The 20,190-nt window shown below is 41.4% G+C and overlaps 1 protein-coding gene across 2 annotated transcripts; it reads left to right on the top strand.

Moving 5' to 3' along the window:
* The first annotated feature begins 1,435 nt into the window (after positions 1-1,435).
* LOC135499856 (uncharacterized) lies at positions 1,436-18,891 on the top strand. Of its 2 annotated transcripts, none has more exons than XM_064790841.1 (6): positions 1,436-2,116; positions 3,476-3,643; positions 6,074-6,200; positions 6,881-7,105; positions 7,661-9,595; positions 13,594-18,891. In XM_064790841.1, exons 1-5 carry the CDS (start codon positions 1,527-1,529, stop codon positions 7,850-7,852), a joined length of 1,302 nt encoding a protein of 433 aa, XP_064646911.1. In that variant the 5' UTR covers positions 1,436-1,526; the 3' UTR covers positions 7,853-9,595; positions 13,594-18,891. The 2 variants fall into 2 exon arrangements, with proteins under 2 accessions (XP_064646911.1, XP_064646910.1); XM_064790840.1 differs by having other exon boundaries at positions 1,438-2,116; positions 6,074-6,209.
* The last annotated feature ends 1,299 nt before the right edge of the window (positions 18,892-20,190 follow it).

Here is a 20,190-nt window from a genome sequence, read left to right as displayed (position 1 = left end):
ATGTACGCATACACGTTCACCATCAGTTAGGTGTTCTTACATTTTTTACCGAGCTAAGTGCCTTTTGTTGTTAGCCAGCTTAAGCGTCCCAACAGTGTATATGTGGGTGTAGATTACCCCAGAGGACGAATGAATGCATTGTGTTGCAGTATCTACACCTGTTTTCATATTCGTGTTTTCAACGATAAGGTGGACTTTTGTCCATAACTTTTTAGTGAGTTGCGTGTCCTCTGATGGCCTTGACATCAAGTCCCCCTAAGTAATTGGGTCATTTTGTATATGTCCCCCTATAACATCGTTAGTTACTGTAAAGGTTTGATATGTTCCTAATACTTCCTAACGTAGTGCACTGGATCATTCAACTGGGTAAGGTGCCATAAAGACCTTGCCCAGTCGCCGAAGTTGGTCTTTTGGATTAAAAGTTTTCATCCAATTTGAAGGTTTCTATAGAGAAATGTCATTTTTTGACTGAACGTCGTTTTTCAACATGGTTTAAATATTGAACAGACATTTGGTGCCAAACAGGTTCTCTCCAACACTGGGTTCAGCGCGGTGTGCAAGGTGGTTAACAATTTAATTTGGGTTATAGCTTCATGACGACAGTGTAATAATTCGGGCATAAAAAAATGCGGTATGCGGTAATAATGGCAACGGGTACGGTGATATCGCATATGGCAACTAGACTTATTCAGGAAAATGGTTTACTCCAAAATATTCATACTTCTTCAATTGGATCGCAAGGCCTATGGGAACCATTGACAAAACGTGTACCATCAATGATTAGAGAAGTAAAAAATCAAAGCCCCTGTGTATACCATTAAATTGGTTTAGGGGGACAGTAGGCCTATAGGCCTACCTGATTATGGGGACCACAATCGAGTTATGGGGACAAATCAATTACCATATATGTAGATCAAGACGTTAACGAAAATATGTCTGATGTGAAAGACAACCGATTTGAATAATGCCTAATTTATTACAGCCACCCTCACTTGTCGGGATATCAAATAAAATGAAAATGAAAAGTTATTTGATATTTGAAAAGGATTTTTCCAGTGGGTTGACCTAAGATATCCGTTTCTCCCAAACAGAACAAATACATAGTGTTCGAGATTGAAATCCGTGCGGTTTCCAACGATATGAATGGGCAGTCTTGTTCCAAAATATAACGGCAAGGACTTTATTTTTCCGATAGGTGTCTCTTATATCTCGCTTTATATAGTTACAACTGCGGCTTTTCGTAACTTTATCGTGCCTTTAAGAATTGGGTTCCTATGGTAGACTTACTCTGTCCAACATTTGCCTACACGTCGAATAACAGTTGCTCAGCTCATGACTATTCTGAACTTGCCGCGAAAATGCCGAGGAAGGTCACATGACGGACAAAAATAGATTCATATGAGAAACTTGCATAAATTAACAAACCCCTCGCTTGGTATTTCGAATTATGGTGAACTCGCTGTTCCGCTCTTCATGCTCTTGTTTCGTAAGACTACATTGCCTTTCTTCATCACTTTCGTGTGTTGATGAGGGTTACCTTGCTGTGTTCACCAAACATGAATGATGGTACAGTGTCGAAAAAGATAGGTAAAAAACGTACAGTAGGAACTGCTAGTGCTACGGACTCGCAGGATCAGCCGACGGATGATTCGGGACCTCCGTCTTCTCCGATATCGTGTTCACAAAAAAGCGTGGAGGATGAAACCACTGCAACGAGTTCGTGTTCTTCACAAGATTGCGAAGTTGAAGTGTTCGGTGGGAGAAAGAAGAAAATAAGTCCAATAAAACTGCCAGCATCGGCCAGTTTATGGAAGGATGATACTTGGTGGGCTGATGGGGACGTGCTTATGGGGTCTCCTCTGGATTTATTGCGCATAAAATACGATAGTGAATTCATTGACAATCACATTGGCGCTGACGACGAGGATGACTATAAGAGTATATTCGAAATGGCCAATGTGAAGATCGACCAAGACCTGGAAGAAAAAATTAACAAAAAACAGGAAGAAATGACTAAATGGTTACCCGAGAAGTTCAACATCGAAAATCTGGACTTCGAAGACACAGAAAAATTGAAATTAAGCATGAGCTTCCTAATATATATAATGGATAAAAGGTAACATTTTGCTCCCTATTTCGATCAGCCTATAGGCCTAGGCCTAGGCCAATATAAAATATTAAGCTATATTAAGCCTGCAGTACACTAGCCGCCAAGTTTGGCGACAAGAAGCGTTCGGCTGACGCCTCTTGACGTCAAAGTTGGCGGCCAGTGGATCCCGGTCAGAGCACACCTGCCCAGAATTGGCGTCCAGTAGCGTCTTTTATGTCACTTTAACCCATCCTGGGCAATGCAGCGGGAAATCATGTGACATCAAGACGCAAGCTGATTGGCTATACCCTCCCCGCCGGTCCCAGTCAGGCGGCCATCCGTAGCACACCTGGCTTCTTCTTGCGTTCAAACGCGGCGACACGCGTCAAAAATCAAACATGTTGGATATTTGGCGTTAAGTTGCGGCAAGTGGCGTCGGGTCGCGTTCGCCGACGCCGTTCGTAGCAGACTAGGGATTTTTCAGGCGTTCAGGGCTCTTGCGCCAAAAAAATGCCTGTAAACGCCGAGGTTGGCGGCTAGTGTGCTGCAGGCTTTAGGCTTTTTCAGAATTTTTTGACTGAAAGTCAGTCTTTTCTTATAACATTGAAGAAACATCCCAAAATTTAGAAGAAAGCTGCAGAAAAATCTCAGGAAGAAAATTAAAAAAGTGACCATTGTGGGATTTGAACCGGAGACGTCAGGGTCTGAGACCAATGCTGTATTCACTGGGCCACAGCGCCCTCTTTGATTAGGAGTGGACCTTTCATTAATGTTATACTTCAAAAGCATATTCACCCAGGGTACTAAAAAGCCATTGATAGCTTATATAATCAAAGATGCATGCACTGTCACTGTGGCCTTAGTGTAAACTCTAAGCTGTGACTCGGCGCATTTGTCTGAGTTGAGAGAAAAAAACATTTTGGGAAACGCAGAAGAATGCTGTACCTTCAGCATTCTGACCTACATGTCATGCATGTAGTAGGGATACGGCTCCCGTACCTCTAGACAGTGCGTTTTCAGAAGTAAATGAGTGACAGTCACTGACACCATCCTTTTGGACTGCTGTACATACATTGAAATAGTCAATGCACTACTGGTACTAGTACGTTGAATTTGGACATTTTCCGCTCTACAGTTTATTTCTAAACCAACTGAATAAAAGGTTGAGGGTTTTTTTTGTGCATCTACTAATGGGCCAAAAATGAATGAGAAATGGCGAGAAACAAAATGTGCCCTATCCAGGGGATCACGCTAATGGCCATCAGCCAGGTCAACGGGCTTCGCTGACAAGTCATGCAAGTGTACACTTTATTTTCAAGCCTGTACATGAATACACGGCAGTTCTGTGCTTCATAATTCATTTTATTTTCTAAAATTCTTTTTCAGCAACATGGATCAACAAGGGTACTGGATATATCATGGATGTATGGCATACCTTAAAAGACTGAAAAGTATCTTTGAAATGTGTTTAGCCCAACCACCTGCAAAACCTGATGAACAGACCTTCACTTGGCTTTTCTGTACATTTACACAGATGCTATCAATTGATTTGCCGTAAGTTTTTGGCTCACCGTAAGGGGAGTCTATACGATAGCGCTGTGTCCGTCGTCGTCGTCGTCGTCGTCGTCGTCGTATCCTAACAGTGGCACGTTTCTTAACTGCTAGGGCTATGAACTTGAAACTTTGTACACAGAATGCCCTAGGTCAGCTGACCTCTGACACTGATTTTCGGTCCGATCTGATTCTCTGTTTGGCCACCAGGGGGCCAAATGTCGATATCTAAAAAGTGTGATATCTCGCTTATTAGTGACTTGTTTTCGATAAAACTTTTGTTGTAGGTACTCATAGCAAATATACATTTTATATTATACGGGTTTTTAATTTGACCTTGTTTTCAAGGTCGCAGAGGTCATATGGCGTAAATTGGCCATTAGAGTGTAAACTATGGCACGTTTCTTAACCACTAAAGCTATGAACTTGAAACTTGGTACATATAACCCCCTATATCACATAGCCTCTGGTGCTGAATTTTGGTTCGATCTGATTCCTAACTTTGCCACCAGGGGGCCAAAAGTGGAAATCTAAAAAGTGTGATATCTCGCTTATAAGTGACTTGTTTTCGATAAAACTTTTGTTGTAGGTACTCATAGCAAATATACATTTTATATTATACGGGTTTTCAATTTGGCCTACTTTTCAAGGTCACAGAGGTCATATGGCGTAAATTGGCCATTAGAGTGTAAACTATGGCACGTTTCTTAACCACTAAAGCTATGAACTTGAAACTTGGTACATATAACCCCCTATATCACATAGCCTCTGGCGCTGAATTTTGGTTCGATCTGATTCCTAACTTTGCCACCAGGGGGCCAAAAGTGGAAATCTAAAAAGTGTGATATCTCGCTTATAAGTGACTTGTTTTCGATAAAATTCTTATGGTAGGTACTGTTTGGAAGAATACATCACATATTTTACGGGTTTTCAATTTGACCTACTTTTCAAGGTCACAGAAGTCATATAGCGTAAATTGGCTGTTAGAGTGTAAACTATGGCACGTTTCTTAACCAGTAAAGCTATGAACTTGAAACTTGGTGCATATAACCCCCTACATCAGATAACGTCTGATGTCGAATTTTGGCCTGATCTGATTCTTTATTCGGCCACCAGGGGGCCATAACGGAAAAAGGAAGAAGTGCAATATCTTGCCTATTTGAGTGAATTGTTTTCGATAAAATTTTATGGCAGGAACTCCTAGCAAGGATACATCACATTTCCTATGATTTTTGGATTTGACCTCCTTTTCTAGGTCACAGAGGTCAAATGGCGTAAATTGACCGTTCGAGTGTAACTATGGCACGTTTCTTAACTGCTAAAGCTATGAACTTGAAAGTTGGTACATGTAACCCCCTACATCAGATAATCTCTGACACCGAATTTTGGCCTGATCTGATTCTTGATTTGGCCACCAGGGGGTCAAAACTGAAAAAGTAGGACGTGCAATATCTCGCTTATTAATGACTTTTTTTCGATGAATTTTTTATTGCAGGGACTCTTAGCAATCACACGATATTGATCTTGTTGATGTCATAGACAATTATTGGTTGGATAATAAACTTATATATACTGCCCTGTCTTATTACTTGACATCAATACACATCTAAAAAAAGTCTTCATGCCTGATTGTGTTCACCATATTCACCTCTAAACTAAGCATGATCCTGCCTACTAAAAGATGTATACGGTGAGCACAATGGCCCCTGGCCGTTTCATTCTTTTTTGTATCAGATGAGTACATTTCCTGTACTTCTGTTGCTGCAGTCAAATAGAACAGCAGTCATAAGTCACTCTATAAGGACCAAACTTTAATCCAGGAAAATAGCTGTTTACCTGTGTATTGTAAGGGACATTCCCCTGATTGTCAGTCTGCCAAATCTTTGTAGATTGATATTTTTATCAACTTTTTTTGGCTGATCTGTCTGTGAAAAAGATGATTCTGCGTGATTATATTTCTGCTAGGTTACTGTAGTCTTACACTAAAGTAGCGACACAGGCAAGACAACAATGGATACAATGACAATACATGTAGCGTAACATAAAAGAGGACACAAGTCCCTGGTCTACTTGACTATGCATGAAAAATTCCCTACAGCTTTAGAACAGTGTCATGAATGTTATATTATTTGGAGCCTCATCAATCATCAGTGGACTAATATGTCGAGCAGCTAATGAGGCAAATGGCCGAGCAGGGGGTGGGACTGGAGGGGGTGTCCCCACTTGTGTTTGAAAAAAAAGTCTGAATGCCTTAGATGCTATTTCCCAACACTTGAATTGTAGCACTACGGCCTTCTGTAGTTGACATCGTTCACCAAGATGCTGGGGGCCAAAAAACTAACCAATGTTAACCAAACTCCCTTGACTTTTGATTGCAGTTTCGCACAAATCGTTTTGTATGTGATGTAGAAGACCTATTTGCTATTATTTCAGTTCCGGTGGATGTATGCCCCGTTCCTTGAGGGTGTGTGGTAATGATGTGAAATCTATCCCTGATTTGCGTATGCTGAAAGTTGAAGACATGAAACTGAAGGGATGTTATGAAATCTCTGTCGTCACTGTTGGTGAGGTGAGAAAAAAAGAAAAGTCTATTTCATCATTGGTCACTTGTCAGAAACTTGTCACAATAAGTGTCACATGTCACACTTTTGTCCATGACAACAATGAACTTCCTCTTCATGAATTTACCATCTTGACTTCTGCAGCTTATTTATTTTCAAAGATATTTGGATCACAAGGAAAATGCATTAAACTAGGAAGACGCCCCCCCCCCCAAAAAAAAAAGCTCATTGGCAGAGATATGTGTTTTAACTTTTTGCAGATGCTACCTCAGACATAGAAAAAGTCTCATACTATCATGAATATTTCTGAATAAATATCTGTAACAAAGCTAAGGTGGTACAAATATACCCCCAGTACAATTAGGCTACAGTACTGTCGGCTGTTTTCTACACTGAATGGGGCTATAATTGTACCACTTTACCTTACCAACAAAATTCTAAAATTCTCTTTATGCAACAAAACATTAAGAATAAATGATGAATAAATTTATGACGTCAGAAATAGCAACAATGAAGGTGTTGCAAAAGAGAAACGTATTTCAACAATGTAGGGTCCTGACCAAATGAGAAAATTTCTCGTGCAGTCTGGATATCGAAGATATCATCTGGCAAGGCTCAACTGACAATTCTAGTTTTCGTTGAAGATAATCTGTTCATTTTTCCTCTAATTTATATTCAGGTGAAAAAACGCACTGTGAGTGTAGTGAAAGATCAGGAAGAACAATCTGATGCAGCAGGAGATAACTTGATAAAGCGACGTCGTCTTGACAAACTGAAAAACACATTTTCAAGTGATCTTCGTGGACAGCATGCTGCCGAGTTATTAGTTGAGCTTCCATTTTCAGCTGTGAAAGGTTATAACAACGACAACCTTATCTTTGGTTTGGTCATCCAGGCAACAAAGGTAAATATTTTTTGCAAAACTAGCCTGTGACTATATGATATGATATGGTGTTCTGAGGCGTTGTGCATCATCCGTTATATAACCACCAGAACTATTGTCCTGAATCCTTCTACACTCATAAAAAATTGATGGACAGTAGTATTTTTTGTGCTCTCTGGTCATTAATCTTGCATAGTTTAGGACTGTAACCTTCTAACTTTAGAGTAACTGCCCCAGAGAAGGACAGTATTTGGAAAAATGAGAAATGGATCTCTCACGAAAGAACCTGATTTTTTTGTACCATAACCTCAGTGCTCCCTAGATGGCAAACAGTTGATGTTGCAAACCAATCCGCAAGCCCCTTCTTAAGTATTAAAGCTGAACTGCATAACGACGCCCATAGTGCTGGTCGCGAGAATTTATGCTATTGCTCATGCCTAAAAGACACATCTAAAGTCGTTCAGATCATCACAGAGGCCAACGCCCATTCTTGCTTGATTTCACTAACCTTTAGACTCCGGGACAATAGGGTAGGTGTAGGTGTCGATTAAATGTTTTTTTCTTCCTATTTTATAGGTCAGTCTTACTTGTCTAAGGATGAAGAAAGAGCACCTGCAAGAGCTGCTTGAGGAGACAAGTGAAGTAAGTCCTTCACACAAGGCGAACATTTTTTACACTAGGCCGTATGATATGTTATGTGCAGAGGATCGAAAGCACTTGGTTTACATTTTGACAACTTTGGCTAAGCTTGCTGGTCATATTATATGAATACTGTAATCAAGCCCTCTTCGTATGCACATTCCTGTTTGTCCCTGCTCATGTGACTATCTTAAAAACAACTGGACTGATTAGCGAACAGCCAGTGGGTCAAGATCAATTAATGCATTTACCCACATCACTGCAATAATTCGAGTGTTCAAACACAGACTGTAAGTTGTGTTCCAACATATATGGGTACTTTTAGTCACCCTCAGTTAAGTTGACTTCAATGGTTTTTTACTCTATTAACACTTTCAGCGCCCAGCCATATTTAGCGTACTTCCCCCAGGGGCCAAGGTTACGCCCCTTTTTACCCTTTTTCAAAATTATGAAAACAATAGAAGGAATAAAGATAATTACATGAAATTTTCTGTGTTGGTTCTTCTTTGTTAGATCTCTTTACAATGCTAATTTGGAATGATAGTCAGCAAAGCACTTGATTTTGCACAATGGTACCCCACACATAGAACAGTAATATCTGGTGTCTTTCCGAATACCCACTTTTTGGCATACTCTCGGCTACATCTGCCCCCGTCATCAATCTTCGACCCGCCATTGCGCCTATTCGAATGCAGACAATCTTGGCTATAAATAGCACATTGGCTGAACATCATACTATCACTTCAAGCGCTGTATAGTTAAATTGTTTTCCCCTATACTGCGCTGCTAGTCGCCTCGAAGACAAAGCGGGAAATTTAAAAACGCGACGTAATATTACGTCGGATGGCTCAACCGTGTGAACTTGCAAGACGTAAAATTACGTCAGATGGCGCTGAAAGTGTTAAGTGGACACGAAGTGCGTTAAGTTGCCAAAGGCTGGTCCACTTTATACGGTCGAGACATAACGCTTTAAGATTTATAGAATTTATATGGGTATCAAGTTGATGCATTGGCATTCCTGCCGTATTACTGACAATACTATAGACAGGAAAGTTTTTCACGATTTTTTAAAAAACCTAAATGCGTTTTAAAATTTAACATGTTAAACCAATTTCTTCTCTCGTTGATAATGCAGAATTTTATCTGCGTTTTAACATGTTAAACCAATTTCTTCTTTCGTTGATAATGCAGAATTTTATCTGCATTTTAACATGTTAAACCAATTTCTTCTCTCGTTGATAATGAATATTATTTTGAATTTTATCTGCATCAATTGATTAACAAGCAAATTTTGAATTTTTAGCTCAGCTGACAAAGTCAGCGGAGCTAGTAGAATAGCTGTTCAAATGGTGTCCGTCCTGCAATCCATCCATCTAGGGACCCATCTGTGGACAAAATTGGACATTTCTGATTGGGAAGGCCTAGCCACTTCGTTGACGGTGCTAAATTAGGAGTTGCCCAAGGTGAACTCAAAAAACGAAAAATCAGCGCGATCCGACCTGTATTAAGAGAATGAGGTCATTTCGCGTGTAGATTTCTTTCCCTTTTTACCTCGGTCCACAGAGCAAATATTGTTTTCAAATGTGGCTGAATATTTTTTAATATTTTTTCATTTTTTACTTTTAATGGAATTAATATGGTTTTCACCGCCAGTTGGCGCTGCAGGCACATTGACTGAATTTTGGCGATTTCAAATTTGGCGGTGGCTCAACTTTTTGCAAGCAGTGCCGCTGATTGGCCGATCGATAGAAGAGATGCCACCATTTAAAAATGGCGGTAGTCGCTGCTTCAATGAAGATGAGTGAACTTTCTCATGTTCAATCGGTTGATACTCTTTTAATCAACATGACCATGTACCTGAAATTTGTTTAGGTACTGAAAAGAGTCTATATAATTCAGATTTATCGATAGTTTTTTATAATATTGCGGAAATTTTTTGCACAAATTAGCGAAAGTTGGTGCTCGTCTCATGTCATTTTAGAGCGAGAAATTTGTTTCCGTCGATCTCTACCACTGAAAAATCGCTTGCATAGCTTCGAATTTTTGTGAAAATAAGTATCTGAACTTGGTTTCAAATAGTCTAGAGAGTTACCTTTGTGGTGATACATATGGTATGTGATAAATATTTGTGGAATTTGTGAAATTCGGTTTTCAAACGTGCCGATGATGCAAGCGATCTCGCGTGAATTTTGCAAGTCCTGATATGTCGACCGGGTGTCAAAAATCACTCGCCTAAATTCAATTCAAAGATCAAAAATAATATCTGAACTTAGTTTCAAATAGCCTACGCAATTATCATTTCGGTGATATATAATGCATGCATGTAATAATTGATTAATCTGCCTAAAACGCGCTATTAAAACGGCGAAAGATCGTGATAAACACTCTGGTGGCGGTCGCACTAAATAACGACCGGTAGGGCCCGGCGTCTGGCGGAGAAAAAAAGGTAGCGGCCGGAGGTTGAAACGGGATTTTTATGCACTTTTAACTGTATATATATGTTGTTTGGATGTATTTCTAACAGTTCTGTAACTTTGATGACCAAGCTTGCGCCCAAAGTTGGTGAAATTGATGCTTGTTTATGGACTGCGCTAGCGACCGGAGAATTCGCCGTCGGCCATTTTGGCTACGGTCCCTGAGATGTTGTGGTTGGCAATTTTGCAACAAATTTCGCCATTAAGGCTACGTTTGTTTACAATTATTTTGAAAGTCACATTATGACATCGTAGTATGAATTCCACTGCAGTTTTGTTACGCAGCAATGCTCATGTTTTTGGTTTGCAATCCTGTACTGTCTGTACACTGCGCTGTGCATGGCTGTACTGTAGCTGTAAAAAAGACAAAAACCATAGCCTAGCCCTATAGGACAGGCGGTTTACTGTCGTTTCGCTACATTGCCAGTTCGCTACCAGTCGTTTCGCTACATGTGGCGGTCGTTTCGTTACATGGTAGGTCGTTTCGCTACATGGGTGGAGTCGTTTCGCTACATGATGGGTACGGTCGTTTCGTTACATGGAGGGCGTTTCGCTACATGGGTGGAGTCGTTTCGCGACATGGATGTAGGTCATTTCGCGACATGGATGTAGGTCGTTTCGCTACATTATTCCCCTATTACTCCCTAAGTTTGTGCTAAACTCCGGGCTAAATATCTGTTGTGAATTTAGGGAAAAAATGCTCGAGTATAGTACAATTACAGATTCGTCTTCGGGTAATCATCATTATCATCATCATCATCATCATCATCATCATTATCATCATCATTATTCACGGCGTAGTAACCAAATTTGATTTTTGCCGTTTGAAGCTGTTTGAAGGGCGACCGGCAAAGTTTAAACGTGGCATCAGCGTACCAGGTCTTTGCTTTACTCAGGAGGTGGATTTGTTCATCTGTTGCGAAGATGAAATGCCGGCGATCTCGGACATTGATGTCAGCTTTAAAAAAATTTTCAGCGACGCGGTCCTCTTGGAGCTCAAATTCCAAGTCTGTGGGATCTTGCGGGCGATTCTTCTGGCGAAAGCGATTAGTTGCTCTGGTTAAGCAGCTCATTTTCGGTAGCGAAGGACATGGGCCTGAGTTCACGTGCTCAAGAAGGACTTCAGTCACAATAGCGGATGCTGACTTGTACACGTTTTCGGCGGCTTTTTCTTTCATGGACGCGGTTATCTTGGAGACGACTGCTGCACCTGGTTGTGCTTGATGGTTATGCGCATTTCTCCCGACAATAAATTGGTCCCCCTTCTGTGTCACCATAGCGCGACACGGATTATGCTTCGGCCGGATCGTGCATTGCCAATCAGTTGTAATATTGTTATTACGACGGCGCATAACGTTGTACGTGTAACCGTGGCTGTCAATCAATTTGTTTCTTGACCGTTTAGTCCCGACGTCAACGATTTGAAACGTCAATTCGAAGTCTTCCGCGGCCGGCGAAATTGAACTAGGTTCCTCAATGGATGATTCATTTATCTCCGGAATTCGTACGTCAGGTCGAAAATTGTATGTCTGATCCCCGCGTGGTAAAGTCTCGTCTTCGAGCAGTGTGGAGGCATGCGTAGGCGATGGTGGAGTTATGTCCCGGAATAGGTACATACTGACGTTGGCGGTGGGGTCAGGTGAGGCGGCGGCGGAAATCTCCCGCATAGGTGGCGATGGACTTTCGCATAGTGTAGTAGAGACGTCCATGTCCATCATTGGTGGTGGATTTTCGCGTGGCGTAGTGACGTCCGCGGTGCCAGTGGAGTCAGGTGAGTCGTCTATCATGGGTGGTGGACTTTGGCGAAGAGGATTAGTGACGACGTCGGCGGTGGGGTCAGAGACGGCGGAGATGTCAATCGTTGGCGGTGCCGGTGGGTCAGCAGTAGTCGGACTTGATGTCATCACTTTGCGCTTGCGCTTGTTGGGCTGTTCGTCGTGGACCAAGGTTCCTTTTCGCTTGTTGTCAACTTTTAGGAGAGGCACAAAATGGCTGGGAGTCCATGTTCCGCGATTAAACGCAGCACTTCCAGAGGACCAGAGGATGTGAATGGCAGCATTCGTTCCCCTGTTCTTTGAAGTTCGCGGAACAAACGTCGTGCTGAGGCGGCGTACAGCAGGGTCCATATGACCATTCATTGGCGGAAACATGGATACAATCGAGCGGCCGACCACTGAGGCGAGAGCGTGAAAACACCACGCGGAAGATTCGTTGCGTCGGAGGCAGTCAGAACAGGCGTCATCAAAACTTTGGGTGAGCGCGTCCCATACCGGATCAAAATTCTGTTTGATGTAGAAATCGCGGTGAAGAATTAACTCAATGGCCGTTCTTACGCGCAGCTCGGGGGTTTTAGAGAGACTCGTATCTCCGCAGAGCGCTACTGATACCGCGTGATAGAGACAATCCCCATCACCAGGAATGCTGACAGGTAGCCTGTTTCGCACTCCCCCACTCTTCTCCAAGATACGCTGTGCGTTTGTGTCGATAGCGTGTACGTTTTCTTGGTACATAGGAGTAAAGCCTTGGGGCGGTACGGCAATCGGGCCGACATTTCGGCGCAGGAGAATTTGCTCACGTCTTGCTGCTGCCCTCAGGAGGTCAGAGGTGATGCTAAATTGGTGATAATAAATTTGTAGTCACCACCGGGAATTATAGTAGGGTAAAATAGAGTAAAAATAATGACTCCACCCATATAGCGAAACGACCTACGATGTAGCGATATGACCTACATCCATGTCGCGAAACGACTCCACCCATGTAGCGAAACGCCCTCCATGTAACGAAACGACCGTACCCATCATGTAGCGAAACGACTCCACCCATGTAGCGAAACGACCTACCATGTAACGAAACGACCGCCACATGTAGCGAAACGACTGGTAGCGAACTGGCAATGCAGCGAAACAGCCTGATACCGGACAGGCTTAGAGTATAACTCAACAAACAGGCCCTCATGATTCATTTGATGGACACCTTATTTGATAGTACCTCATCATTAAGTCCACTAGATCCTGTTCTGTCACATGTCGTAGACGATAGACAATTTTCAAAATGTAGTACACCACTCGCTCATCTTTAAGCCCAGCTCTCGGCTCACATCATGTGGGCACGGTTGGCTGTTGAGTGTTATGGTTCAGTCTGTGAGACTAATTTAAAGAGGTTACACTTTTATTTTGAATTGGAAAACAGCCCACAGGACTGACTTTTCACTGAGTAATAAGTGTGCCCTTCGAAGGTAAAGTCTCTTTCTGGATTTGCTTCCATAGATGCCTTGTTCAGGATATCATCTGACCGATGCCTGATCAAGCACAGACTGTATCCGGTGGTGTACATTTCCCCGTCTATGTCACCCTTTTTTATTCAGTCAGTGTTAATTTCTCTTCTCTTTTTTTACAGATTAACTGTTGTTGGTTATTACAAGAGGAGTCGTTGGCACATTTCAAGTCCAGGAAAGCACTTGCTGTTCCCACATTCAGAGTGAGGTGTGCTTCTCGTTTTACTGCTTTCCATTCCCGGAGAGCGTTATCAAATATCTGCTGCAAGGCAACAAATATCTGCCGCAAGGCGCTTCAAATATCTGCCGAAAGGCATCAAATATCTGCCGCACCAATAAAGTTCATTTTGTTAACCAACTCTTTATCTTCTTTTCTTCACATACAAAAAAGACCGTCCCAAACATTTGGCTGCATCCACTTCATCAATGTCCAGACAACAGTCGGTTCATTTGACCATTGTAAAGCACCAGGCCCCACCTCACAAAATACACTGTAATAATCATGTACCTTGTGTCCATGTGCATGTTATTAGTTCCACCTACGCTGCATGAAGACAAGGACTCCACTCTTTGACGTCACCACACAACTCCTTGACGTCATCACACACCCCACTACTGCAACGGCAATAGAAATGACTTTACGTCATAATACCAGGGTGACGTCAACTCAGTACTTCAGCATGCACTGATATAGCAAGAAGGTCTTTCGCATCAGCACTTCTGCGTGCTAGACGTTATAGCTTCACGTTGCCTCATAATAACGTTACCGACACACACTTGGCCCTTGCCTTCACCTATCCATTTCAGCTGAGCGCCAGGCCCTTGGGCCTCTTGTTAATATTTCAATGTTTAAAGTTTGAAAGGTGTTGATAATTTACATGAACTGAATGAACATGAACTGTGTATTTTACCAATAGATGTATTGTCATTGGAGCTAATTTAATTATTGAAACAGGTTACCTTTGTCACCAAGTTGTTGTTCAATATTCATGGCTAATTGTATCTTTTTCATTTACTGTGGTTTATTTTCATGGTGTGCATGGTTCTTATACTGTTAGTGTTATTATAGGCCCCAGATCCCGTCTGGGGACTATATTGATATCCCTGGAATTCTCGAAACTGTTATTTTCTTCCACCAACACATTTATTGCGGTAGTCCAGCAAAACGGCTAAATAAACCAGAAATCAATCACCCTTACGCCACCAAACCCAATTCAATCTATGGACTATCGCAAAAGTATTTTTAAAATCCTGAGTATTTCGATACTTTTGAAGCATTTTTTGCTGAGATATCGTCTGATCGTCTTCTCCCAACATGCTGAAGCCGCGATTCAATTTGACATGCGCTGTGACATGCGCAGAGGCAAGACGCTGATACATTAGCATAAGCTCCGCCCCATCATAATGACGTCATTATTCTCAGGAGTTGGTCGAGCGATGTGACGATGGAGGTATCATAAAGAAACCCAATTCGATTCATGGACTATCGCAAAACGATTTTTCAAAACTCAGAATATTTCGATGCTTTAGATGCATTTTTATGACTCCAGCTCCTCCCTCTGGGAGCTGGAGTCAGTATTGTTTTCGCTCAGGTTTCTCGTACAATCACGTGACCTCTCCAACACTCGATAATGCACTCTTTTCGTCCACGTTTTAGGCCAATCTTCGGCATGAACATGAAATCTAATAAGCGCAGTACTTAAATCAGATGTTTCTCTCGCCTTGAAAACATTCCTGGGTAAAATACATTGAGATTAGCCAAGTTAATCTACTTTTTCCGTGCTTAAAATCTCTGCCGCTGAATTCTATTAATAGAAACTATTAACATCGCGGCAGTGTGGTTCCCATTGTGCGCTCTCCCACTTCACACCATGTCAGGAAGTTTTACGGAGAGGGAGGGCGTGCGGTAAGAAGAATGGGCAAAATGACGTCACGTTTTCCTGGCAATGCCTCTTGCCAGACCAGTCAAGCATTGGGAAAGCATCTTTAATTCAGACAACGTTCGAACTAGAAAAACGAAAAGTAAAAGCAGATTTCACCACTAACCAGTCAAATCGGAATACGTCGGCGCAAAATGTTCTCGCTTTCCTCCTGCTAAAAAAACCTTGTTCCCGCACTCCTATTTTAATTTATGCCCATCGTTCAACTAGTCTTCTCTCCCCAGGTGCCTCACGGACCTTCAGGTTCCCATACTCAAGACCAACTCTAACGATATTGCCCTCAAAACAACCCTGGAGTCATGACTACCTGGGGACTATCAAATTTGCTACCAGCAAATTTCGGAATTCTAGTTTTATTGTTTACCATTTCATTGTCATATGATTATTTGCAGATCTCTCTTTTACATAATAAGGACCATTAGGTCATACAGCATTTCTTATTTGACCCACTTTTCAAGGTCACAGAGATCAAAAGGTGTGAGTTGGCTTTCACTTTCAGGCTACATGTATAACTATGGCACGTTTCTTTCTGCAATGACTCTTAATTTCTTATTTGGTACATATGTAGTATGTACCCCATGATGAGGTGATCTCGGAGACGAAAGTTCAGTTCACTCTGGTTTTGGCCACCAGGAAGTCAGATCTAAAAACATAAAAAAGTGCAATCATTCCTTTAAAACTACTTGCTTGATTGCCACAAATTGTATTTTTTTATTTTGCCTACTTTTCACAGGAGTCAAATGCCATGAACCACAGCTGTAGCTGTAATTATAATGGCCATAATTTTGGAAAACAATGCGCCCTACATGATATCATCTAGACGCAATTAATTATTTTAAGGGTCTGTCATGATTTTTTAACTCATTGGTATGGTGAGGCTATATAGTACCATAGTGTCCATCGACGTCTGTGACCTTTTTCAAAAACAGGGGCCTGTTACACATGGTCCCCTAGGTCAGGTGACCTCTGACACTGAATTTTGGTTTGGTCTAATTCTTGACTTGGCCGCCAGCAGGCCAAAACTGAAAACCTAAAGTATCAGAACTCACCTGTTACTGATTCGGTTTTGATAACATTTTTGTGGTAGGTGTACTCCTAGCAAGGATACATTGCATATCGTACGGGTTTGTGATTTGACGTATTTTTTCAAGGTCACAGATGCCCTATGGCGTAAAAAATTGCAGAGTGTAATTATGGGACATTTCCTAACCACTGAGGTTATGGGTTTGAGACTTTAAATGTTTGACCCCCTAGGTCAGTTGACCTTTGAAGCAAATTTTGGTTCAATGTGACCCTTAACTTGGCCACCAGGGGTCAAAAACTGAAATCAATTGTCCATGTACCACTTTGTCAGGTGATCCGAGGGATAAAAGTTAAAAAAATGTCACTGACACATTGTAATTCAAACTGCAGGATATTTAACCCATTCGCTGCAGACAATGTTTTGTACCCTTCTTGTCTCACCGGTCCGAGGACATGGAGGGGTCTACAAGTGCGGTGTCTGTCTTCCATAACCCCCTAAGTCCAATATCCTCTGACACTGAATTTCAGTTTGGTCCAGTCATTGCATGATGCGGCGGTCAATGTAAACCCATAACCGGTCGACATTTTTTAAAAAGTTGACAGTACCTATTTTTGGGGTCGACAAAGGGGGTGTTCAGTGTTGGCATTGCTGCTGATTTAGAAATTCAGACAGTCAGAACCCTTGACCCACTGGATCTGGCTGAAAGTTTCAGTGATGTTTGACTGAACTCCCAAACTTCAGAACCAAAATTATCATAATATTTCAACTTCAGGAGTGCACCACCTGAATTACTTACTGATAGTGGACTGACAAGGGTATGTGTAAATTTCGCCACTGTTTTTCATTTGGGACACTCATGAAGAAGTTGAATACGATGGCGCCCAAAGTAGTTCCAGATGCCAATTTTCATGTTATTCTAATATTTATTATTCCAATGCTTGGAAGCACTAGTATGTAGATGAGATACCAAAACATTTTAATTTATTTGGGGTTCTCATGAACTTATGAGACACAGGCAGTCTAAGTGGGCAAAATGGCCATATGTGGACACTTTTCCGGTTACTTCATGAGTCATCTGGCACATGTTACAAACAACATCACAGAACAGATTTCTAATTGGAAAAGACGCAATGAAACATTTTTTGGTCATGACTTATCTCCCTTCGAAGCTAAATGATTACCCTAATTTTGCCCAACCCCTGGAAGGACTTTCAAAACGGAGGGTCAATAACCCTTTTTTATTTCCTGTTTTTTTCCTGCTTTGTTTTGCATGTAGGCAACTGAAAATATATTGTAGTTACACTGGTTGTACCATTCATTGTGGTTGACATCTACATTCCTAGCCTCATCATAAATGATTACACAGGGTTCAATGAATTATGAAATGTAGACCTTCTGTATGTTCCTGTTGTATATATTTGTTCACTTGACTCTCATTGTATTTATCTCCTTTTGGTCTTGTGGAATTGTATTGCATTTAAGATATTTGCCCTTGCATGTGGTGGCTGGTTAGGCCTTTTTCTAATCATAAATCTTTATGGGCCTCTGATCAAGTGCAAGTTTGTGATATGGTTCGAATGATGTATATCGAAGCAGTTTAATTTTAAGTAGCATAAGATTTTGGCGCACCGCAGGGGAGTCTATACAACGCTGCGGTGTCCGTCGTCGTCGTTCGAAACCTTCTTCAACAACAGTGGCTTGTTTTTTAACCACGAGTGCTATGAACTTGAAACTTTGTACACAGGACCCCCAGGTCAGGTGACCTCTGAAAATGAATTTCAGTCCGATCAAATTCTTGACTTGGCCACCATCTGGGTCAGAAGTGGAAACCTAAAAAGTGTGATATCTCTCTGATGAGTTACTCCTTTTCGATAAAATCTTTATGCCATGGTAGGTTCTCCTAGCAAGGATACATCACATAACATATGGATTTTTGATTTGACCAAATGGCGTAAATTGGCCATTTGAGTGTAACTATGGCATGTTACTTAATTGATAAAGCTATGAACTTAAAATTTGGTACACATGACTGCTCCGTCATATAGCCTCTGACACTGAATTTCGGTATGTTCTGATTCTCAACTTGGCCACCAGGGAGTCAAAACTAAAAAAGGTAAAAAGTGCAATATCTCGCGTGTTTTCAATGATAGTTTTATAGTAGGTTCTCCAAGCAAGGATACATCACATATCCTATGGGTTTTGCTTTGACGTTTATGGCCTTAATATACAACCATACACCATGATCTGTCTAAACACAGTATAGGCTACTCATTTTTTAGCGAGACATTTCTCTACTTCCACACCAGATCTACAGAACACAAAATCCACCTGTTATGGTTAATAATTGAGACATTCTAGAATGTGTGCTTTACTCTGTTACGTTAGTTTCATAATGACAACCAATTTCGTGATTTCCACGGGCAAAAGATTTTGGCCGATTACTGTTAGCACTGAAAACGTCCCAATGCCTGTAAACAACAGAATTTGAAGGATGAGGACCACTTGAGAAAACCTACCTCGAATTTTCCTGTTGTTGGGTTAAGGTCCTTGAGAGAATAGTCACCAATCATGTCACCATTCTCATCAACACTGACTGAATTTTCAAGGTCACATAGGTCAAATGGCGTAAATTGTCCGTTTGAGTGTAACTGTGGTGCATTTCTTAACCACTAAAGCTATGAATTTGAAATTTGGTACACATGACTCCCTACGTCATGTAACATTGGACACCTGATTTCCATCTGATCTGTTTCTCGACATGGCCATCAGGAGGCCAAAACGAAAAGAGGTAAAAAGTGCAATATCGCTCTAATTAGTGACTTGTTTTCAATGATATTTTTTTGGTAGGTACTCAAAGCAGCGATGCATCACATATCATACAAACTTTGGTTTAACCTATAATCTATAGATGTAGCATAAACCAGGATAAATTCGTAACCACCAAATATCTAGACGGTAAGCAAAATGGCCCCTGGCCCCCACTTAAGTGAGCAGGAACCTTTGGCCATGGCCATTTTCAGTTTGATTACGCTCATCGAAGTGTTTTTATATTATGTACAGTGTAAATACAACATTGGTGCAAAGGGGACATTTATCACATGGGAACATTTTTGGGAACGCTGCATCTCAATCAATCACCGTATGTAGTGGACCAGCCTTCGTGTCCTCTTGATATAAAAACAACAACATTGAAGTCAACTAAACAGAGTGAACATCTTGGGATGCTGTATCTCCATCAATCGAGGCATTGTAGCTCAACCGTAGCCTTCGTGTCCACTTAATAGAGTAAAGATAAAAAATGAAGTGAACTAAACTGAGAGTGAACAGCATAGGTGCAAAGGGGACATCAATTACTGGTTATGGGGACATTTTTGGGGACGCTGCATCTCAATCGACAGTATAAAGTGGACCAGTCTTTGTGTCCACTAAAAAGAGTAGAAGAAATAAACATTCAAGCCAACTTAACAGAAATTGAACAACATTGGTGTAAACTATAGTAGCATCAGTCATCGGTTATGGGGACATTTTCGGGGACGCTGTATTCCCATTGATCACGGCATTAAGGCTTGACCACATAAAGTGGACGAGCCTACGTGTCCACTTAATAGAGTAAAAAACAATAAAATTGAAGTCAACTTAACAGAGAGTGTACAAAAACTGGCATGAGAATAAGCGTGAATATTTTTTGTGTTTTAACGATCGAGTTAATGTAGGCCACACATAATGCTATGAATATTCAAACTCAAGTTTTAAAG

The sequence above is a fragment of the Lineus longissimus genome, chromosome 15 (assembly GCF_910592395.1).
Source record: "Lineus longissimus chromosome 15, tnLinLong1.2, whole genome shotgun sequence".
NCBI classification, from domain to species: Eukaryota; Metazoa; Nemertea; class Pilidiophora; order Heteronemertea; family Lineidae; genus Lineus; species Lineus longissimus.
The sequence above is the reverse complement of the archived record's forward strand: the minus strand, read 5'-3'. Positions and strand labels throughout refer to the sequence as shown.